General features: G+C 40.3%; 3 protein-coding genes across 3 annotated transcripts in view; 2 read left to right on the top strand and 1 right to left on the bottom strand.

Moving 5' to 3' along the window:
• Positions 1–948: 948 nt before the first annotated feature.
• On the bottom strand, positions 949–4,157 carry LOC106929415 (uncharacterized). Its single transcript, XM_088012921.1, has one exon. The coding sequence runs from the start codon at positions 3,068–3,070 to the stop codon at positions 1,385–1,387; it is 1,686 nt and encodes a 561-aa protein (XP_087869047.1). The 5' UTR covers positions 3,071–4,157; the 3' UTR covers positions 949–1,384.
• Positions 4,158–4,421: 264 nt separating this feature from the next.
• Positions 4,422–13,091, top strand: nsmce4a (NSE4A component of SMC5/6 complex). The gene is made up of 11 exons (XM_015006361.2): positions 4,422–4,732; positions 4,926–5,154; positions 5,232–5,312; positions 6,211–6,341; positions 7,068–7,219; positions 8,527–8,626; positions 8,972–9,062; positions 9,972–10,063; positions 10,155–10,203; positions 10,313–10,398; positions 12,431–13,091. The coding sequence occupies exons 2-11, from the start codon at positions 4,950–4,952 to the stop codon at positions 12,494–12,496; spliced, it is 1,053 nt and encodes a 350-aa protein (XP_014861847.1). The 5' UTR covers positions 4,422–4,732; positions 4,926–4,949; the 3' UTR covers positions 12,497–13,091.
• Positions 13,092–13,229: 138 nt separating this feature from the next.
• tacc2 (transforming, acidic coiled-coil containing protein 2) overlaps positions 13,230–17,836 on the top strand; it is a 61,074-nt gene continuing 56,467 nt past the window's right edge. The window contains exon 1 of the mRNA XM_088012922.1: positions 13,230–13,693. Within this exon, the coding sequence (XP_087869048.1) occupies positions 13,583–13,693 (111 nt within the window). The 5' untranslated portion in view covers positions 13,230–13,582. The remainder of the gene's footprint in view (positions 13,694–17,836) is intronic.

Genomic DNA, 17,836 nt, shown 5'->3' with positions numbered 1-17,836 from the left:
GTTCTCACTAGTTACAAACACAAACTTTAGTGTATTTTAATTCCACTTACTAGCACAAAGTAGCATTTGTGAAGTGAAAAACAGTTCAGTTTTTTTCTTTTTTACAAATAAAAGCAGCATCTGTTTCTTATATCTGTCTGTACCACCTGTGCACATCTGAAAACTAGAGAGAAAAAAAAAGATGTTCGTTGAAAAGAGTTCGAGCTCATTCAGACTGTAAGTTGAGCGTTAAAGTTGGGTTTAGGTCTGGACTTTGACAGGGCCATTGTAACATATTCAGTACTTTGATCTGACCCTTTCCAGTGCAGCTCCGACTTTATGTTTACTGTCGTTCTGCTGGAAGTCGAACCTTCTCTCTAGTTTCAAGTTTTCTTTGCAAAATCTAAATGCAGCCTTGAGATTGACCTACAGTGAAGATGCTGGCTCTCATTTTGAATATTTATGATTTTAACAGGCATAAATGTCGCAGGTAAATGAATAAATAGGTCAAACAAAGTGAGACACAATGTGGACTAATCAAATATAACTTGAAGGATATTTTGTTACATTTTATAAGCAGACTGAAAAAGTAAATGTTGGTATTTCTATGACTCAGTAAGTGTTTAACATTTTCCATGTAGAAACCCAAGTTATAAAATATTCATCTCAAATGGCTACACTGCATAGAAATCCTTTCTCTTAACTAGTTGTTACAGAAAGGAAGTTTATCTGATTTCTACAGAAGGATAAGGCTGCAGTGAGGCAAGTTTTATTTATCTGCACTAAGGGTAGAAATGACTCTTCGAATCGTAAAGGTTGCAGACCTCTAGTCTAATACAAAAGGATATTTTCTGGGATGCGGCAGCAGAGTTTCCAAAGAAGTTCATTGTTAACAGCATCCTGTGTCTATCCCAACCCTGGTTTTATCCCCAGGAGGAAGGATTTTAAATCCAGAAAAATTTGAAATATTTGCTTTTTCACTGCCGTAAAAAGTCACTAAATTGTCAGAAACCATCTCACCTTAACTAGTGATAAAAGTTTAAAATCCTTCATGGAAAAAGTTGTGATTTATAAAAACCTGAAGAAATGCCCTCGTTGCCTGATCTCAGGTTTGATGTTCGGCCGTGTTTGCAGTTCAAACATAGTGTTCCATACTGAGAATAAATTCAGTAAAGATGAAGCGTTTTTTTTTTTGGTTTTTTTTTGAGGCACTTAAGAGTGGATTTTATTCAGGTGTAGCAGAGTAAAGGGGTTGGCAACATGTACATCCCACAATTTGGATGTTTTTCTTCAAAAATTGTTTTGGAAACAATTCCTTTCACTTTACAATGATGCAGCACTTAGAACTTAAATGTGCTGTAAAGAAATAATTAAATATCTAAGAAAAAAAAAAACCTGAGTTGTTTTAGAGTTTAATTCTGCTCATGGAGGCAGTCAGCTGAGCCTCCAGGGCCATCTGGTGGAAGGTCCGGCTGTGTGTCTGCTGCCTGACCCTGTCCCTCAAGTGAAAGGAGGCCTGCACCAGCCTCCGCGCCTCCTCCTGAATCTGCTCCCTCACTTTTTGCAGCCTCTCCCTCTTCCCCTCCTTCACGCAGATGTAGTTCTCTCTGAGCCTCCTGCTGGCCTCCTCCTCTCTCTGGATCTTCTCACTCAGCTGCTGGTGGCAGACCTGTCTGTGTCTGCTTCGTTCTCGTCTCTGCTGAGAGCGGCTCCTGCGCAGCGCCGAGGCGTTCTCGGCGGCTCTCTCCATGCGACGCTGGCTCTGCTGGACCAGGATCTGCTTGTGCTTGAGCTCCTGGACCCTCTGCAGCTTGGCCCTCAGCTGTGCTCTTTGGAGCTGGACATCCTGCCGTGCAGCTCGCTCCCGCAGCCGCCTGTGCTGTGCCTCCGCAGCTCGGGCTCGTTTCTCGGAGGAACGCTGCAGCTTCTTCTCCAGCAAGTTCCTCTTCTGTGCTTCGTCTTCCGCCATCTTCTGCTCCGCATGCCTCTTAAGCAGGATGTGACGCAGCATCTCTCTGTGATTCTCCTCCTGCAGCCGTTTCCGCTCCCTCTTCTCCTGCAGCTCTCTGGTCCTCCAGGCCTTCTCCTCCTTCGCTTCTGCCGCCTGCTTCTCCTTCTCAAGCTCCCTTTTCTCCAGCTCCATCTTCTCCCTAAGCAGTCTCTCCTGGTATTTTTTACGTTCCTCTGTCTGTTTCAGAGCAGCCTCCAGCTTCTCTCTGCGTTGTACCTCAACCACTTCCTTCAGCTTTCTCCATCGGTTCTCCTGGAGCAGCATCTCCTGCTGGAGCTGTGCTGCTTTCTCGTGCTCCAGCCGCAGCCTCAGCCTCCTGCGGGCCTCCAGCTCCTTGTGCCAGTGTTTCATCCTCTGCTTAAGCCTCCTCCTTCGTTCTTTCTCTGCTTGGGCCTGCCTGGCCTCCTCCTTCCTGCGGGCCTCCTGCCGTTCCTGTTCCTCCTGCAGACAGAGCTTCAGGCGCTCCTGCTCCTCCTGATGCTTGGCCAGCATCAGAGCTGCTATCTTGCGATCCCTCTCTGGCACGGTGATGCATGTCTTCCTCTTGATTTCTGAGGTGATCTTCTGCAGTTTCCTCTCAGCAGACGGAGAGTATCTCAGATCTCCCAGACTGAAGCTGCTGATTGTGCTCCTCTCTGGGTCTCTCTTTGGAGAAACAGAGGAACAGGATTTTGCTTTGAAGCAAAGGTCTGCATAGACAGCTGGCTCTGCTGAGTGATTCTTCACCTTCTTTACAACTTCATAGCTCGAGGCTGCATTACTTCTCGGCCATCTGCTCCTTCCGGGTTGAATAATTCTCCCCTGCTCCTTGCTCCACACAGGCATAGGGAAAAGCTTCGATCGTTCCTTCTCATAGGATTCATGCAGAGTCCTCATGGCCTCATAAGGCGCAGCCTGCTGCCCTGCAATCAGCTCGTTCAGAGACCTAATTAGCAGCTGAACCGGTTTAATACCTGGCTGAGTCCTGGACTCCAGCGAGTGGGGACTTGTTATGACGTAGCTGCTCTTACCAGCTCCAGGCGGTTCAGAGTGGTTCAGATCCAGACAGAGAGCAGGTGAACTAGACCTCAGTTCCTCCATTGTAAAAGTTTAACCTGGTTGAAAGCCTCTTCTGCTCAGGAAGGCTGCTGAGCTGAGCGTCTGCCCTGCATGTGGAGCTCAGGAGGAGATTATCAGATCACCTGATCTCTCGCTGTGTAGGATGGATTTATTCTTCTGATAACACCCAGGAGGAGCTACAATGCCGAGGACATTTAATTAGTTCTAACATAGGTTATCAACTTTTTGGTACAACAAAGTGGGAATTAATCTCAGTCAATATCCCAGGAAATGTGTTTTTAAATGATGTAACTCGACAAATCTGCATATAAAGACTTTACCTGTTACTTTAGTCTCCATGATCTGACAAAAAAAAAAAACTCAGAAGAGAAACTGATTGCAATCTGGCAAGGGAAATGTTTGTTTACCATGACAACAGTTCAGCAAATTAAAAATAAACACCAGCTATCTGTCCCAACAGATTCTCCTTTAGCACCATCTAGTGACTGTAACCACGGCAATTGAGCTGGATAGGCAACAATGGTTTCAATAAAATAAAAACAAAACAAAACAAAACAGGAAAACAATGCAAACAATCTGATTTTTGCCCTAGAGTGGCCGAATGGACATGGAAGCCGCTTGAAAAGTTGAGTGTGGCCTTTAAACAGGTAGCCCAGGATGAACAACATTCAAACTTAAATGGCAATCCTAGAGACATTTTAAGTGCACCAGTGCCTCCTGCAACAAAACTCCCACATAACATGTTTCTGCTGCCTGCAGTACATAACTTTTACAATGGTGCTGAAAACTGGCTGACTTCCCGGTCTTGAGTTCTCTTCCAGATATTTGTGCTGATTTATTGTAATTATTCCATATTGCATCACAAGGAAGCAGTACATTGCCTTGAAATACTAGGTTCATCTCCAGTTAATTCAAACCAGACTGTCTAAAGGCATGCTAATATCATTTTGTGATTCAGCAAATTTAAAAAAAACATTCTGGTAATCCTATCAGTTGGTAATTAGTTATGATAATCTACCATCAGTTATGGCACCAAAAATAACTGATTGATACCTGCTGGCCCAAAGTTTGCAACCAGACTATGAGAAACCAGCAACCTCTTCCCAGTGTCAGAATCTCACTGTGGAAGAAACTGCACTAGGTTTTCTAATATGTCTCCTTTTTAATTGATGTTCGCATATAAAATAAGTCAATAGAGTTTCATTTACAATTTTTATATATTCGTGACATGTGGTAGATCTCAGCCAGCTGACCAAGAAAAAGTAGATCTTGGTCTCACAAAGTTTGGGTACCCCTGTACTGCACTAGTGCATCTTATTTAGTCCAACAAAATTGGCGTTTTCCTTTTGCTTTTATTCTGAAAAGTTGTGCATGACGCATCACGTCAACTTCCTGTGTTTGCACGCCAGAACTCTGTAGTTTGAATAGTTTTTGTCTGTTTTTAAAATAGCTCTGACGGTATTCTTTTAACAGATTTTTCAGAATTTTTGTTCGTGTTTGTGTTTTTTCGTACTTTATTCTGTTCGCATTACCATAGTTAAACAAAACCGCTAAAATCAGGTTAACGGCTAACGTTAGCCGAAAGCATCAGCAGTTAGCCGGTAGCTAGCGTCAGCTTTCATTTAGCACGAATCGAGAGCGCTTTATTCGCAGCTGAACTTGTGGGTTTATCAATTCTCAAAGGTAAATGACTTTGTGTTAACTTGTTTCTTAAATATTGCATGCTATGTTATGTTTATATTTAAACTCTGAACATCTACGACCCTGTCGTTACTATAATCATAGCCTGTTTCCAAACTTGCTGAAGGTAACTTTTGATAACTTTTCCCACACCTCCTCGTTTTGCTTTCGCCTTCATGTGGTTGCCCTTTCGTAGAGTCTGTTCTGCAGCAGACTAGAGATGAGAAAGGCCAGAGCGGGCGGTGATGATGAAGCTGTCCGGCAGAACGGATCGTCCAGCCGGAGGAGAACCGATCAACACCCGGGTGACGGAGAGGACCATGACTCGAGTTCCGGTGGTGTGCAAGACGATGATGATGACAACGATCTGGGCCTCAGGAGAGAAATCCGAAGCAAATACAGGGACCTCATCAACTCAGTGCAACGTGAGTTGTTACTGAGAGGCAGCCATAACTATTTAACAAAGCTTTAATGCGCTCATAGACTTTTCTTTCTCTTACAGAAAACAGAGAAGACATGCTGAGTCCCTCCAACAACAAGCTCACAGAAGTCTTAGAAGAGGCAAATAAACTTTTCAAAGATGGTATGTGAGAAATAACGAGGTATTTCTGATTAGGATCTGCAAATTGGTGGCAATGTAATTTCTGCACCAAAGAGTTGAATGTCAAACGGCAAAAGAACTTCAAGAATTTTTAATGAAACCAGCATAATGTGAAGATTGAAAATTAAGACAGTAGTCATGTTTTCAAATGCTGAAATTCTGGGGTAATTTATGCACATCAGTTTAAATTTAAACCTGTAAAAAGTGGCTCTTCAAAATGACAAAAAACATAATTTTTTTTTGCAATATTTTCATATATTACCATGAAACTGGTCACTCATTAAAGTTCTCATTTCTCTTGTGGTTAGTAAATATAAGATAATTGACTTGCAGTGATTTTGTATTTATCACAGAGGTAAATTTCATTACTCTAAAATTATATTTTCACAATAGAGGCTTAGCATAAAATATCTTCTCCGACTTTTTGTTTTTTAAAATGTTACTCTAAACGCTGTGATTAAAAATATTGTTAAATTTTGAGGATTAGAAGTATTTATTTATTTATTTTTTGGTATTTTGATGTTTGACATTGTTAAATGAAAGACTATTTATTTCATTTAAAAATGTCCACTCGTCTTCACATAAACATGGCTTTGTTTCCCCAAACAAAAACAAATGGCGTTTTGAACATTATTAGAAAGTTTTCAAGCTACAACCTGGTACAGCTGATAGTTATGTAACCTTGTTAGTTGTCTAATCAGTTTGGGAAACTAACATTACCAGAATCAGAAATGAAACATTTATGTGTGTTCCCCATACCTAACAGATGCTTTGATAGTTTGATTTTAATATTCTATATTTAGATTTATGTTTTTTTTTTGTCCAGCATACATCTATCCTTTTGGATTAATTGGTATGATGTCACTTTGCTCTCTGTCAGTTCGACAGGCAAGAGAAGCGGCCCTCGATGCTCAGCTTCTCGTTGTGGCTACAGACTTGGGAAAAGAGAAAGCCAGCCAGCTGTTTTCTGAGGGGAGCGCTTTTGATCCCACTGCTTTCGCTGAACATCTAGTGAGTGTGTTTCTACTGGGACCTGGGAGAGCTGCAGAATCAACTGAATAGCTATCAGTATCAATTGCAAAGGGCTGCTTGAATGCATTATTTTATTTATTTATTTTTTGCCATTTGATAAGAGTTCTCACTACCCCGATGCCATTAAATCACATTTACTCAAGTATTCACAACTTTTTTTGCCATGGAGCTCAAACTCGAGTTGTTTCCACTGATCATCCTTGACGTGTTTCTCCAGAAGTCAAATTTAAGCTACAGAAACGTGTCGAGGATGATAAATGGAAACAGATTAACTTTGAGCTTCTTGGCAAAGAATGTGAATACTTACATAATACATTTGCAGAAATTTCAAAAACTTTTTTCCTCATTGTCATTATAAGGTATGTGTTTGTAGAAAGCTGAGGAAAAACGTTAATTTAATACAGTGTAGAAAAAGTGTGTAATAAAGCAAAATGTGGAAAAATTGAAGCGCTGCACACTTTCTAAACAAACTGAGAACCTTGGTGACCAAGATGCTAACGATCACAACGTAACCGCGGAAGACAAATGAAATAAGAGTGAGGAACATACGAGTTAAAAGTTTCTGAAAACATCTCAGTGTTTAACAATAATATCATATTTGCATTGTTCTCTAATACGCTGCCCTTTTCTTTGGAGTACATTTTCTTTTATTGTTCATTGAATTGAACTGATGTCGCAGGAAAACATCTCTTCTTCTCCCAACAGTTGTCCTTCATGGGTCTTAACCGTCTGGAGGACGAGGACGATGAGCCGCCGAACGGCTGTGCCGGCGATGGCTACCTCCCCAAAGACGCCTGGCACCGGCTGGCCAGGAGAGCCGAGTGCTGTTTCAGGACGGCGCCTTCTTTCCACTACATGTGAGTCTCAGAGAGCGTAACGCACCCGCACAGATTTAGAAAACAAAAACCCTCGGGTTTGGCTTATGGTTCTCACATTAAGAAATCAGGAGAGAAAACAAAAACTCCATAAAATCTGTGAACATGAAGTAAGTCACCAAACTCCTGAATTTACCTCTGATTTTAATAATGCTCATATTAGTCGCTGTAGATCAGAGCTTCCACTGAAATTTATTAATTTCCACATCTGGCATGTGGGATGATTCAGTTGGACAGGAGCGATTTCCTGAAGGTAATACTTGAAGCAGTAATAGTACTCCTAATTTTTTCCTTTTTCTGGATAAGTTAGAAGAGCAGAACATCAAGTTTGGAAGAACATTAGTATGTTTTGCAATAGTTCATTCCCTGTTTTCTTTGTCTTAAAGGATGACAATAAAAATGTCGTGAATTAATTTTGCATTCAGGTAATTTGTAAACTTAAGTTTTCTATCAGATTGTATCAGAAGTCTATTTTACAATGCATGTGTGAATCTTCTGCAAGGCAACAAAGTTTAGCTGTAAGTGATTCTCAGTGATCATACGAAATAGATCTGAACGAACTGCAGGAATTGCTCACATGTGAAGTGATTTCAGCTTCACATGTGAAGTGATTTCAGCTTCACATGTGAAGTGATTTCAGCTTCACATGTGAAGTGATTTCAGCTTCACATGTGAAGTGATTTCAGCTTCACATGTGAAGTGATTTCAGCTTCACATGTGAAGTGATTTCAGCTTCACATGTGAAGTGATTTCAGCTTCACATGTGAAGTGATTTCAGCTTCACATGTGAAGTGATTTCAGCTTCACATGTGAAGTGATTTCAGCTTCACATGTCAGATGGTTTGAGTCCCAGAATGGGCAAATGATTTTTAAAATTACAAAGCAAATGGCTGGCAAAAAAACTCAGCTTCAAGTGATCTCTTCCACAAAATGGAGCCAGAAAATTCAATATTTAGTTAATTCTCATTAATGATTTCCAATTTCCAACTTTGTTAAAAAGCTACATTTCTGACCAAAGGTGCCACAAACCTGGGTTAAATACATTCAGACGTTTCTGCATGAATTTATTAAAATAGAAAAATCTTTTTTTTAGGAAAAATATTTCATGATTGTTTTCAGTCTCATCTATTAACATGAGAGTGAGTTAGCGGTTTAAAAAGGGATCAAACACTTGAGTTCTTGAAATATCTGATCTGAATAGTTTTTATATTTGTAATTTTTCTCTTTAATTTGTAAACGTTATTACTTAGAATCTCAAAACACTGACTTTATCTGAATTTTCTCAACAGGATGGGATCCTTCTACACGGAGCCACCGCCTCCGAAGCAGAGAATAGAGCGACAAAGGAAAGCACCAAGCAAAGAAGCCAAGAGGATAATGCCCACTCAGGTAGCTCCAGGCTGCACCATCATGGCTGCGGATCTCGGCAGTTTGAATTATGAGGATCGTTTCTCCGCAATTAAATTTCCTTTCGTATGTGCATTTAGCAGTCTCCTAATGAGCTTTAAAAGTCATTTAATCAGATTTTTCTATTTCAGAATATCTTATGTTTTACTCTGGCTACTTTTTTCTTGCATCTTTTACAAATTTAAACCCACCTAACGTAGCTGAATTTTCAAAGTGTCAGATTTTCTTCAAATATTTACTTTTATTTTATAATTTAGAGCTTACTCGCAAATTACAAAATGACTGACGTCGAGTCTCGGCTACTAACAAAATCATGTTGCATTTTAGCTAAAGAAAATGGAAGAATCTCATCAAGAAGCTACAGAGAAAGAGGTTGAAAGAATCCTGGGATATCTGAAGAGTTATTATCAAGATGACCGTGAGTTGGAAATCATCTTTACTGATATTTGCTGAGGATGTACAGATGTTAGGACACAGAGAGGTAGAGACCCTCTGCAGCCGCATCGCTAATTCCCAGCTCCAAGTTTTATTTAATTTTTTTCTATGAAGAAACATATTTTTTGGGGGAGAGAAGTGATAAGTTGTCAACCTAATATCTTCCAAAGCATTTTTTTTTTTTTTTTTTTTTTTTGGACACAATTTAAAACCAAATTTAAGGAGCAAAGTATTGAGCAGGGGATTTCCTGACCTTTAGTAAATTGTGGCCGTTGTGTTCAAACATGAGTTACAATTGAGCAGCTGCGTGAAGAGTAGATAGTTCTGCCATGGAGACCAGATCTGTTGTACAAACTTAAAGTAGTGATATCATCTTGACATCTGAGGCTTTCTATTCAAATATTACAATAACATTTACCAACTTTATTTACATGACAAATTTCAGGTCTTTAAATGTGTCGTCAACCTCTGCTGTAACTTTCTATGTTTTTTTTTTCGTTATAGCAAACATAGAAAGTAATAAAAAAATAACTTCTAATAAATAAGAGATTGGGATGTAAATAATGATTGTTTCCAGCTGCCACTTTTATGATCACTGGATTATGTTTGACCCAGTCAGTGAAGAATTAAAAACACCCAGCAGTAACACCTCCAGGGTGTGACAGGTTGTGACATCTTTTCATCAATCTCTGTGACGTCTCGGTGTTGGATCTCTGGGTATCGGATCACCTCCGACTGTGGTCTGATCAGTCAGATTTCCATTCAGCCCGTGTCTGTTCATGCTTGTATTCAGAGCTGTTCTGTAATTTAACACCTCATGTTTGTACTCTGTCTGGAACACCTCAGTGTCTTGAATTATGCTCATAATTACTGTGTGTCTGCTTCAATACAGCATCACCAATATCATACTACGAATTTGTCATCGACCCCAACTCGTTTTCACGGACAGTGGAGAACATTTTCCACACGTCTTTTCTCATCAGGGTGAGAAATGTACCGTTTCTTCTAACTGAGCTTTGTCGCCCTCTAGTGATACTGAGTAGGTATAACATTGTTGTTTTCTTTTTTTTTTCAGGATGGTTTGGCACGGCTTAAGTTGGATAGTGACAAGTTGCCTTGTATAGGTGAGTGCCTGAAGGATGTTTTTTGTTTAACAGTTTGGTTGTCGAATAACAAGGAAAATCTCATGGTATTAAATAATTTTTTTCCCCTTTTATGTTTTTATTCTTTCAGAACCAGTAGAAGAGGGAGAGGTGGAGGCTGCAGGTTCATTCAGCCGCAAACAGTGTATTGTTTCTATCAGCCCAAAAATATGGAGGGTGAGCAGCTACAGTTTCTGGAAAAACAAATTTTGTTTCGTCATAGCCACGAGATGTAATGTATTTTATTACGTTGTGACAGATCAACACCAAGTACTAATAGTTATGAAAGGGAAAGAATCGTTTTAACTTTTTTCACAAATATTAAGTCCCATTTACTTTCAGACCCAAAACAATAAATTCCAGTGCCACCAATTGCCTTCAGAAGTTCAGTTTGAATCCAGCTGTTCTGTGAATATGAAGGTAGATGATCAAACAGCATCATGAAGACCAAGAAACACACCTGACAGATCAGGAAGAAAGTTGCAACTGCAGATCTACCTAGATGTGGCCAAGCAAGAGAATATTAAGCAGGATGGCAGCCAAAACGCCAGCTCTTACTCTGGAGGAGCTGCCAATATCCACAGCTCAGGTGGAAGAATCCATCAGTCGTTCACCCCAATAAATCTGCCATTTTTGGAAGGGATAGCAAAGCCGTTATTGATAAGAAGCTGTTAAAAAGTCCTGATGTCAGTCTGTGATGATGCTTGTAGGGGAAATGGCAAACATGTGGAAGAAGACGCTTTGGTAAGATGAGGAGAAAATAACATTTGGTAGCCTTCACAAAACTTAACACTACATATCACTAGGCCTGTCCCGATAAACGATAAATCAATTAATCGACCTCATTTTAATTATCGGCTTTATGGTTTCTTCCTTCCTTTTTTTTCTTTCTCTTGATGACACTGAATGACAAAAGGCTCAACTCCAGTGCTCTTCACTGACCCTCCCTTCCTATTTCCTTAGTGTAATATCCAGCGCACACGACACGAGTGGTCGGCCCATTTTCAAAACCTGAGAGACCACAGATTAGCCGACAGAAATCCTAGGTATAACGGTTCGATCGTGCTGTGTGGTGTCCAGTCACACAGCCATTATTTTGGACTTGTAGCCCAAAATAATGGCTGCAAGTCCAGTTAACTAATTTTAATATCAGGCATTAAGCAATGCTCTATTAGAATCTACCTGTGATGCATGTGGCTAGAGTCAGCGTAAAGTCCTGGCTGAATGAAAATCATTATAACCTATTTATGTCACGTTAACGAAGAGCAACTGAAAAGTTACCGGGTTTATCAACTGCGGTAGCAATTTGACTCCAACTCCTCCCCTTGTCATTCCTATATTCTTTGCACGAAGGAGAATCCGCGCTTTCTGATTGGCTACCTGTCACATTCAGCATTAACGCTCCCAGTCGGGGAAAACCCCTGATTTAGATCTGAGTGGCCACGACAATCTAAATCACACTGCAGGATGATCGGTTACGAAATCACCAGCGACAAATCTTAGATTGGCCAACGATCTAAGATTATCTTAAGGGGGAAATGAGGGCAAAAAAATCGTGTAGTGTGATCTACTGCATTAGGTAGTCGGATGTGCCCATCTTCTCCATTTAAATCTAGTGATTACTGAAGGCCAATATAGTATACAGACTTCATATCTTCTCTCTTTTGGTTGAATGCAGTATTTATTTCCACTTTGGCTTTATGTTGTTTACATTTTATTCAAGTACGTTTTTTGTTAATGGAGACTGAGATTCCATTTTATTTTTGTTTTTGTTTATTTAGTTTATTAGTTCCAGTGTTATGTGTTCTTTTGAAAATAAAGTGTATCTACCTATGGCAGGAAATAGCATGCATTATTAGTCATTTCCATTAAATAAGCGTCAAAAGGTATGGAAACAATATTATCGTTTACCGCAATAATTTTTTAGACAATTGCTCAGCAAAATTTGTTATCGTGACAGGCCTACATATCACGTTGAACACACCATCCTCACAGCGACATTTTAGACGCACAAAAAATTATAGCTGCAAATTTTGACTGGTATAAGTTTTAACTCTGGGTGACTGAATACTAATGCGTGCCACTCTCATGGACTTTATTTTTTATGTGCTGTGATATAATGTTGAAATAGTTTATGGGTGTGGATACTTTTGTACGGTAGTTTTAATTATTCCTAATGTATCTTTTGTTGTTTATGTTCTTGTTTCAGGAGCTAATAGATGTTTTTGAAATCAAAGAGACAATAATTCAGCCTCCAGAGATGCAGAGCGAGTGACGGCGGCGCTTCGTCCTGTCTCACTAGTTTTAAATAGCAGCTTCTTTCTACGCCCGTTTGATCCCAAACACCTTTCTTTGGGTTTCATGGGACCAACTCATCTTTTTACTGTTTTTGGTCTGTAAGGGTTTTTTTTTTTGTGTGTGTGTGTATGCGTTGTTTTTTTGTTTTTGTTTTATTCATGTAGAAAAATAAATCTCTTTAGGATTTCACAGATAATTTTTTGGTGCCACGTCAGAAATTAAACATGACTTGCATTGTGTTTTATAGCTTTGATAATATAATGATGAGACAGTCTGAATCAGTCCTTCTTACAACTATTAAGCCATTTAATTAAAAAAACGTAACAGATTAGTTTAATCTTTAATGTTATTTGATGACAGATTCAGTGTAACATTAGTTTTGAATACGTCTGACAGATTAGTTCCATTTTTTAAAAGCTTTTATCTTTTATTTTCATCTTATCCACACCACTTTATGCCTCTATGCAGTCCTTGCACTTTGTTTACACTGTTGTGCTTCATTGAGAAAATGCGTAAGCAGCGTCCCTGTTACTTGTTTTTGTTGATTAAAAATTGTTTTTGTCAAACACAAAGTCATTATTTGCCAAAGCCCTCGTCTTGAGCCGACGGATAGCATTCAGTTTTAAGAAGCGGAGACATCCTGACTCCAGCAGCACCAGAAGCATCCTTTCATTGTCTTCGATCTTTTAAAGGGACAGGCACGTTTCACGCTCCCTCTCATGCCTTCCTCTCTCTCCCCTCGCTGAGATTTTTTTTTTCCCCCTCTGAAGCAGAGCCTCCGTCCGCTCTCCCTTGCTGTGATTTAAAGCTCAGCTGGATCTCAGGCTGCAGAGAGCGTCTCCTGTTTTGTTTTGTTTTTTTTTGTTGCTTTTTTTACCCCTGCTTCTGGCACGTTCACTTGATTGGAGGGAGCGTTATGTAACAGTGACTGGAGAATATATGCCACGGGAAGACCACGGGCATCACAGGCAGTGATGCACACTCTCATACGGACCGACATGGAGGCGTGCACGAGCAAGCTTCTGCAGTGATGCTCTGGTGATGCTGAGGCTGACTGATAACGATGCAGTTCTGCAGGAAGGTGCTCTGCCAGCCGTGTAGCGCCAGGGTCACTTCACCGGAGGAGGACATGGAATACAGGATGGGGAGCTGCATTGGAATCTCACACAAGCAGGTAAAAACGGAGGGGAGGAGGCGCCGTGTTGAATGGAGGCGTTTCATTCAGGGAGAGGCAAAGTGTGTTCTTGAGCTTGAGGGATGAAAGCAGCAGGAAAAATGAGCTGCAGTGGATAAAAGTGAAAGGATGGTGTGAGTTGCAGAGGAAAATTGGAGGCAGAGTGTGACGCTACTTGTCAGCTCAAGTTGAGCAAGTAACCTCCAGTAGCAGAAGTACAAATAAAAGTGATGAGAAGACAAGTGATGAGTATGGAGGCTGTTTATGGGAAACAGCTGGTCAGATTCATGTTATTTATAGGGATGATGTGTTGTCTGCTTAAAGTGGCCTTTAAAGATGGCAGATAATAGAGGAACCAGATCTGCTTCCAACCCTCTGCTGTCACAGAGTGGAGATGATGTCTGATGGAGCTTTTCTCTGAGTTTATCTCAGGTTTGTGTCCTTACAACTCGGTGTAAATGTGAAGCGTGGCTACAGGTGGCATGAGCGCTGAAACCCATGCAGCTTTTTATGTTGTGTTCTCAACTCTTGAATCCTTACGTGAACATCAATGTGTTTTATTTGGGATTTTATGTCGCAGGCCAAAAGAAAAAGTTGCAGATAATTGCAAAATAAAAGGTAAAATAAAAAAATCCACCTTTACCGTTTGTCTCCAGCTGTCATTAGGCAAGAGGCAGGATACTTCCTGACCAGGTTGGCATTTTATTACAGGAGAAAACAATTATGCACTATAAGAGGCTCAGGGAGACTAATTAAGCTGACATGCATATTTTTGGAGTGAGGAAGAAAGCAAAACAAGTCACTTGAACAAAAAAAAAAACAGTGGTTGTATTATTGAAAAGTTAAAGGGGTATGAACGAGAGCAAAGAGGCCTTACACCTGCATCCTGCTGTTGGTGTTCCTGTTTGTTTGCAATCCATCCACCTACCACCTCCCTCAGCAGACATGGCTACTCCAGCTCCAGTTTGGTCCCCTCCCTCTGCTCCCTCCCCTCCCCACACGCTTGTCCCCACGTCTGCTCCTGCCCTGCGTCCAGGGCTAAAATAGCAGCAGAGAAACCGGGGTTCCTCAGGAGGCAGGAGAGAAACATTAGTTTGACCGTAAACACACGCCGGAGGGTCAAACCTGAGGTTTGGAAACTGTCCTGTTGTTTGCAATGGTGAGTAGTTTGTAAGCTTCATCTGTGCAATTTTTATTTTTGTTATAGCATTTTTAGAGGAAAATGGAACAAAAAGGTGATAAACGGTGCAAACTTTTGTTGCTACTTCACTTTTATTTGTACATTTGGTATATGCATAGATTTTATTGCTTTTCCTACAGCTATCTATAAAAAACGGAGCATTATTTTCATCTACTTATTTACACAACTGACTAAAATCTACTTTTAGAAATATAGTACAGCATAAAATTATGTATTTGTAGAAAAATAAATAGAAATCTCACTCTGTTATTGCGAGAGGAGGTCAGAAACGGGGCAGAAAATGGTAAACTCACACGCATGCTCCTCCATCCAAACCTTTCAGGACTCATGTTATACGACGGTGATGAGGTGAGAAGTGACCTGGCAGCGGTTGAATCATATGATTTCCCCTGTGTGCTGCCAAAACGCCTTGAAATGCCGCCGCCAGCTAAAGTGCACGCACGTTGGCGTAAAGAGAGGGGGCTGAAATTACACCCCATTCACACAAATAGCAGGCAGAGCAGATGAGCTGCCACACCGTTGAACAGGTGAGAATTAGGATGTGAGGACGCAGAGTTATCACTGTCGTAACGAATAATTGTTGGAGAAAAACGATTTGTGGAGAAAGGTCACGGGCCCAGCTGGGGGGAGCACGCATGACAAACCGTGCATTAGGCTGGAATAAAGCAGTAAATATGAGACAACTCTATTTATAAAGTCTTGCACATTCAGGTCAGTGCTTTCTGACTGAACACTGAGCTGGCATTCAGTCCCTGCAGTCATAGAAGAAATGCAAATAAAAAGGAAATGTCAGAGCGTAAATTTACCGCAGCTAAAAATGCTGCTGTGTAATATCAGTCGGTGTCTGGTGACAAAGTCTGACTTACAAGGATCTAAATTGTGCATTATACTGCCCATCTCGGATTAGAGTTGCCTCCCCGCCCAGACAACACTGCTGAGAGTCAATCTGTTATTTACCCTGTAGGGATTACCTTATCCAGCAGTCACTGTGTCAGATGTGCTGCAGGCATGCACAGTATATGCATGGTGCTCTGGATATGTTTTGGTTGAAAGTTTAGCAACAGAAAACCCGCATGCTTCGTAAATGTTTTGTTGACATCAACTATCTTTGGAACACACTTATCTAACTTTATCTAAATGGTAAAATTACTTCCAAATATTTTGGCGTACACTTAGGTGTTGTTCACAAATTTTCAATAATGTTGATCTGGGAGCCGCTTAAGAAGCTTAACGTTAGTACAAAACCAGTTTTGATGCTTCTGGGATCTTTATCCTGTTTCAACCACTTTGTTGATTTCAACTTAGAGATGGTCCTCCCTCCTGGTTATCCCATCCACTTTGTACAACACTTCATAACCACTGCTAGCAAAACAGGCTCTTGGCATGATGCTGCCAACAGGTTGGTACAGAGTTCTTAAGCTTTAAAGTCCTAACCTTGACTCCTCCAAAAATGTTTTTTTTTTTTTTTTTTTTTTTGGTCATTGTGGTCAAATAGTTAAATCTTTTCCTATTTAAACTATAAAACTCCAGAAGATATTTGGTTGGTCAGTGAGGGAAACTGCTCATTTCAGTCAAGTTTGAAGGTTGTAGAGTAGGTGATTCTTTCATCGTTGGTAGTCTCTCAGTCCATGGTGATGTGAAACTGGCTTCACTGTGAACAGTAGATCTGGTAAGCTAACGTCTTCCAGTTTATGATTCGCTGCGGTATATTTATCTAGATTTATGCCAGGACTTTGTTAAAACATTTAAGTTCTGATTGTGGCTGCAGATGCTCTGATTTTAGGAATGTTTTTTTTTTTTTTTTTTTTTTACTGCACCAGAAACATTCCCAATATTTCTATCAATCATGATGCTATTATCCTACTTTTTTAAATCCCACCACTTGCACTTTGGCCCTGCAGCCAGGTTTTGGCATCAGTCTGCGCTCAAATTCTCCATTCCTTCTCACCCTGTTCCCGTTCAAGCTCATACCAAAGGGTCCCTAATCCTGCAAGAACATAAATCTCTTAAGTGTTGAGTGGCCCACAGATCCCCAGTTTTATTCTGTCTCTGTACTGAGCACCAGAACGGTCGCACGCTGATGGTCTCTCTGTTCATAGTGTCTTTCAGCCAGCTGATGTGAGAGGCCTTTGGTCTGGGCAGTTGTGGCCCTGCACCTGGCTGAGCCATGGGGAACGAGAGCAGCACTACTGAGACATTGGTAAGGGCAAGACTGCTACTTGCTCCCCCGCTGTGCTGCTTTACATTTCTCAAAATCTTCTGAGCACAGACGACTAACAAAGCTAACTTAATTTCCGTGATCTCTAACTTTTGGATGTCTGTAACAGAAGCTTTTCTAATAAAAATTAGTATTAAAATCGTGCTTTATTTCTGAACAGGCTGAAAAGATTTCCTAAAGTTTGATTAATTACGCCACTAAAATGTGCCTACAGTTTTGTACTTAGAAAGAAGATCCATTGCAAAACAGTAATTTTCACGTGACGGGAAGACTTTAGGTGGAGAGTTTTAGATTAATGTAACAGGATTAAAATAACCGTTTGTCTCATGACCAGCTTATAATCAAGGTCCAATACCCACACAAGATTTGGTTTAAACTCCTGTTTTCCTGATGAAGTGAAGTTGATAACTGATTATTGAGTAATATTTGTTTCATAATTCGTCTGTCTTAAATAAGGGTCTTAAAAAGTCTGAAATTTAATTTACCGAAACTTGAAGAAACCCTGAAAAAATGTAAAACCAGCAGTTCTCCAACTTTCTAACAACAACAACCAATTGCCTTGGGAATAAAACCTTGTGTTACCTGCTGTAAAACGATCCTGTTTTGTAGTAAATATTGAACACATAGTACTATAAAACATTCTTTACTAAATATTTAGCTGATGTCTAAAATCACAAAATACAGAAATTCATTGCTTTTGTGTACCACTAAGGGAGGCTCAGGC

This window comes from Poecilia mexicana, unplaced genomic scaffold, assembly GCF_051168715.1.
Source record: "Poecilia mexicana isolate PSO_F unplaced genomic scaffold, ASM5116871v1 scaffold_15, whole genome shotgun sequence".
Taxonomy (NCBI): domain Eukaryota; kingdom Metazoa; phylum Chordata; class Actinopteri; order Cyprinodontiformes; family Poeciliidae; genus Poecilia; species Poecilia mexicana.
This window is presented reverse-complemented; position numbering and strand designations above follow the sequence as displayed.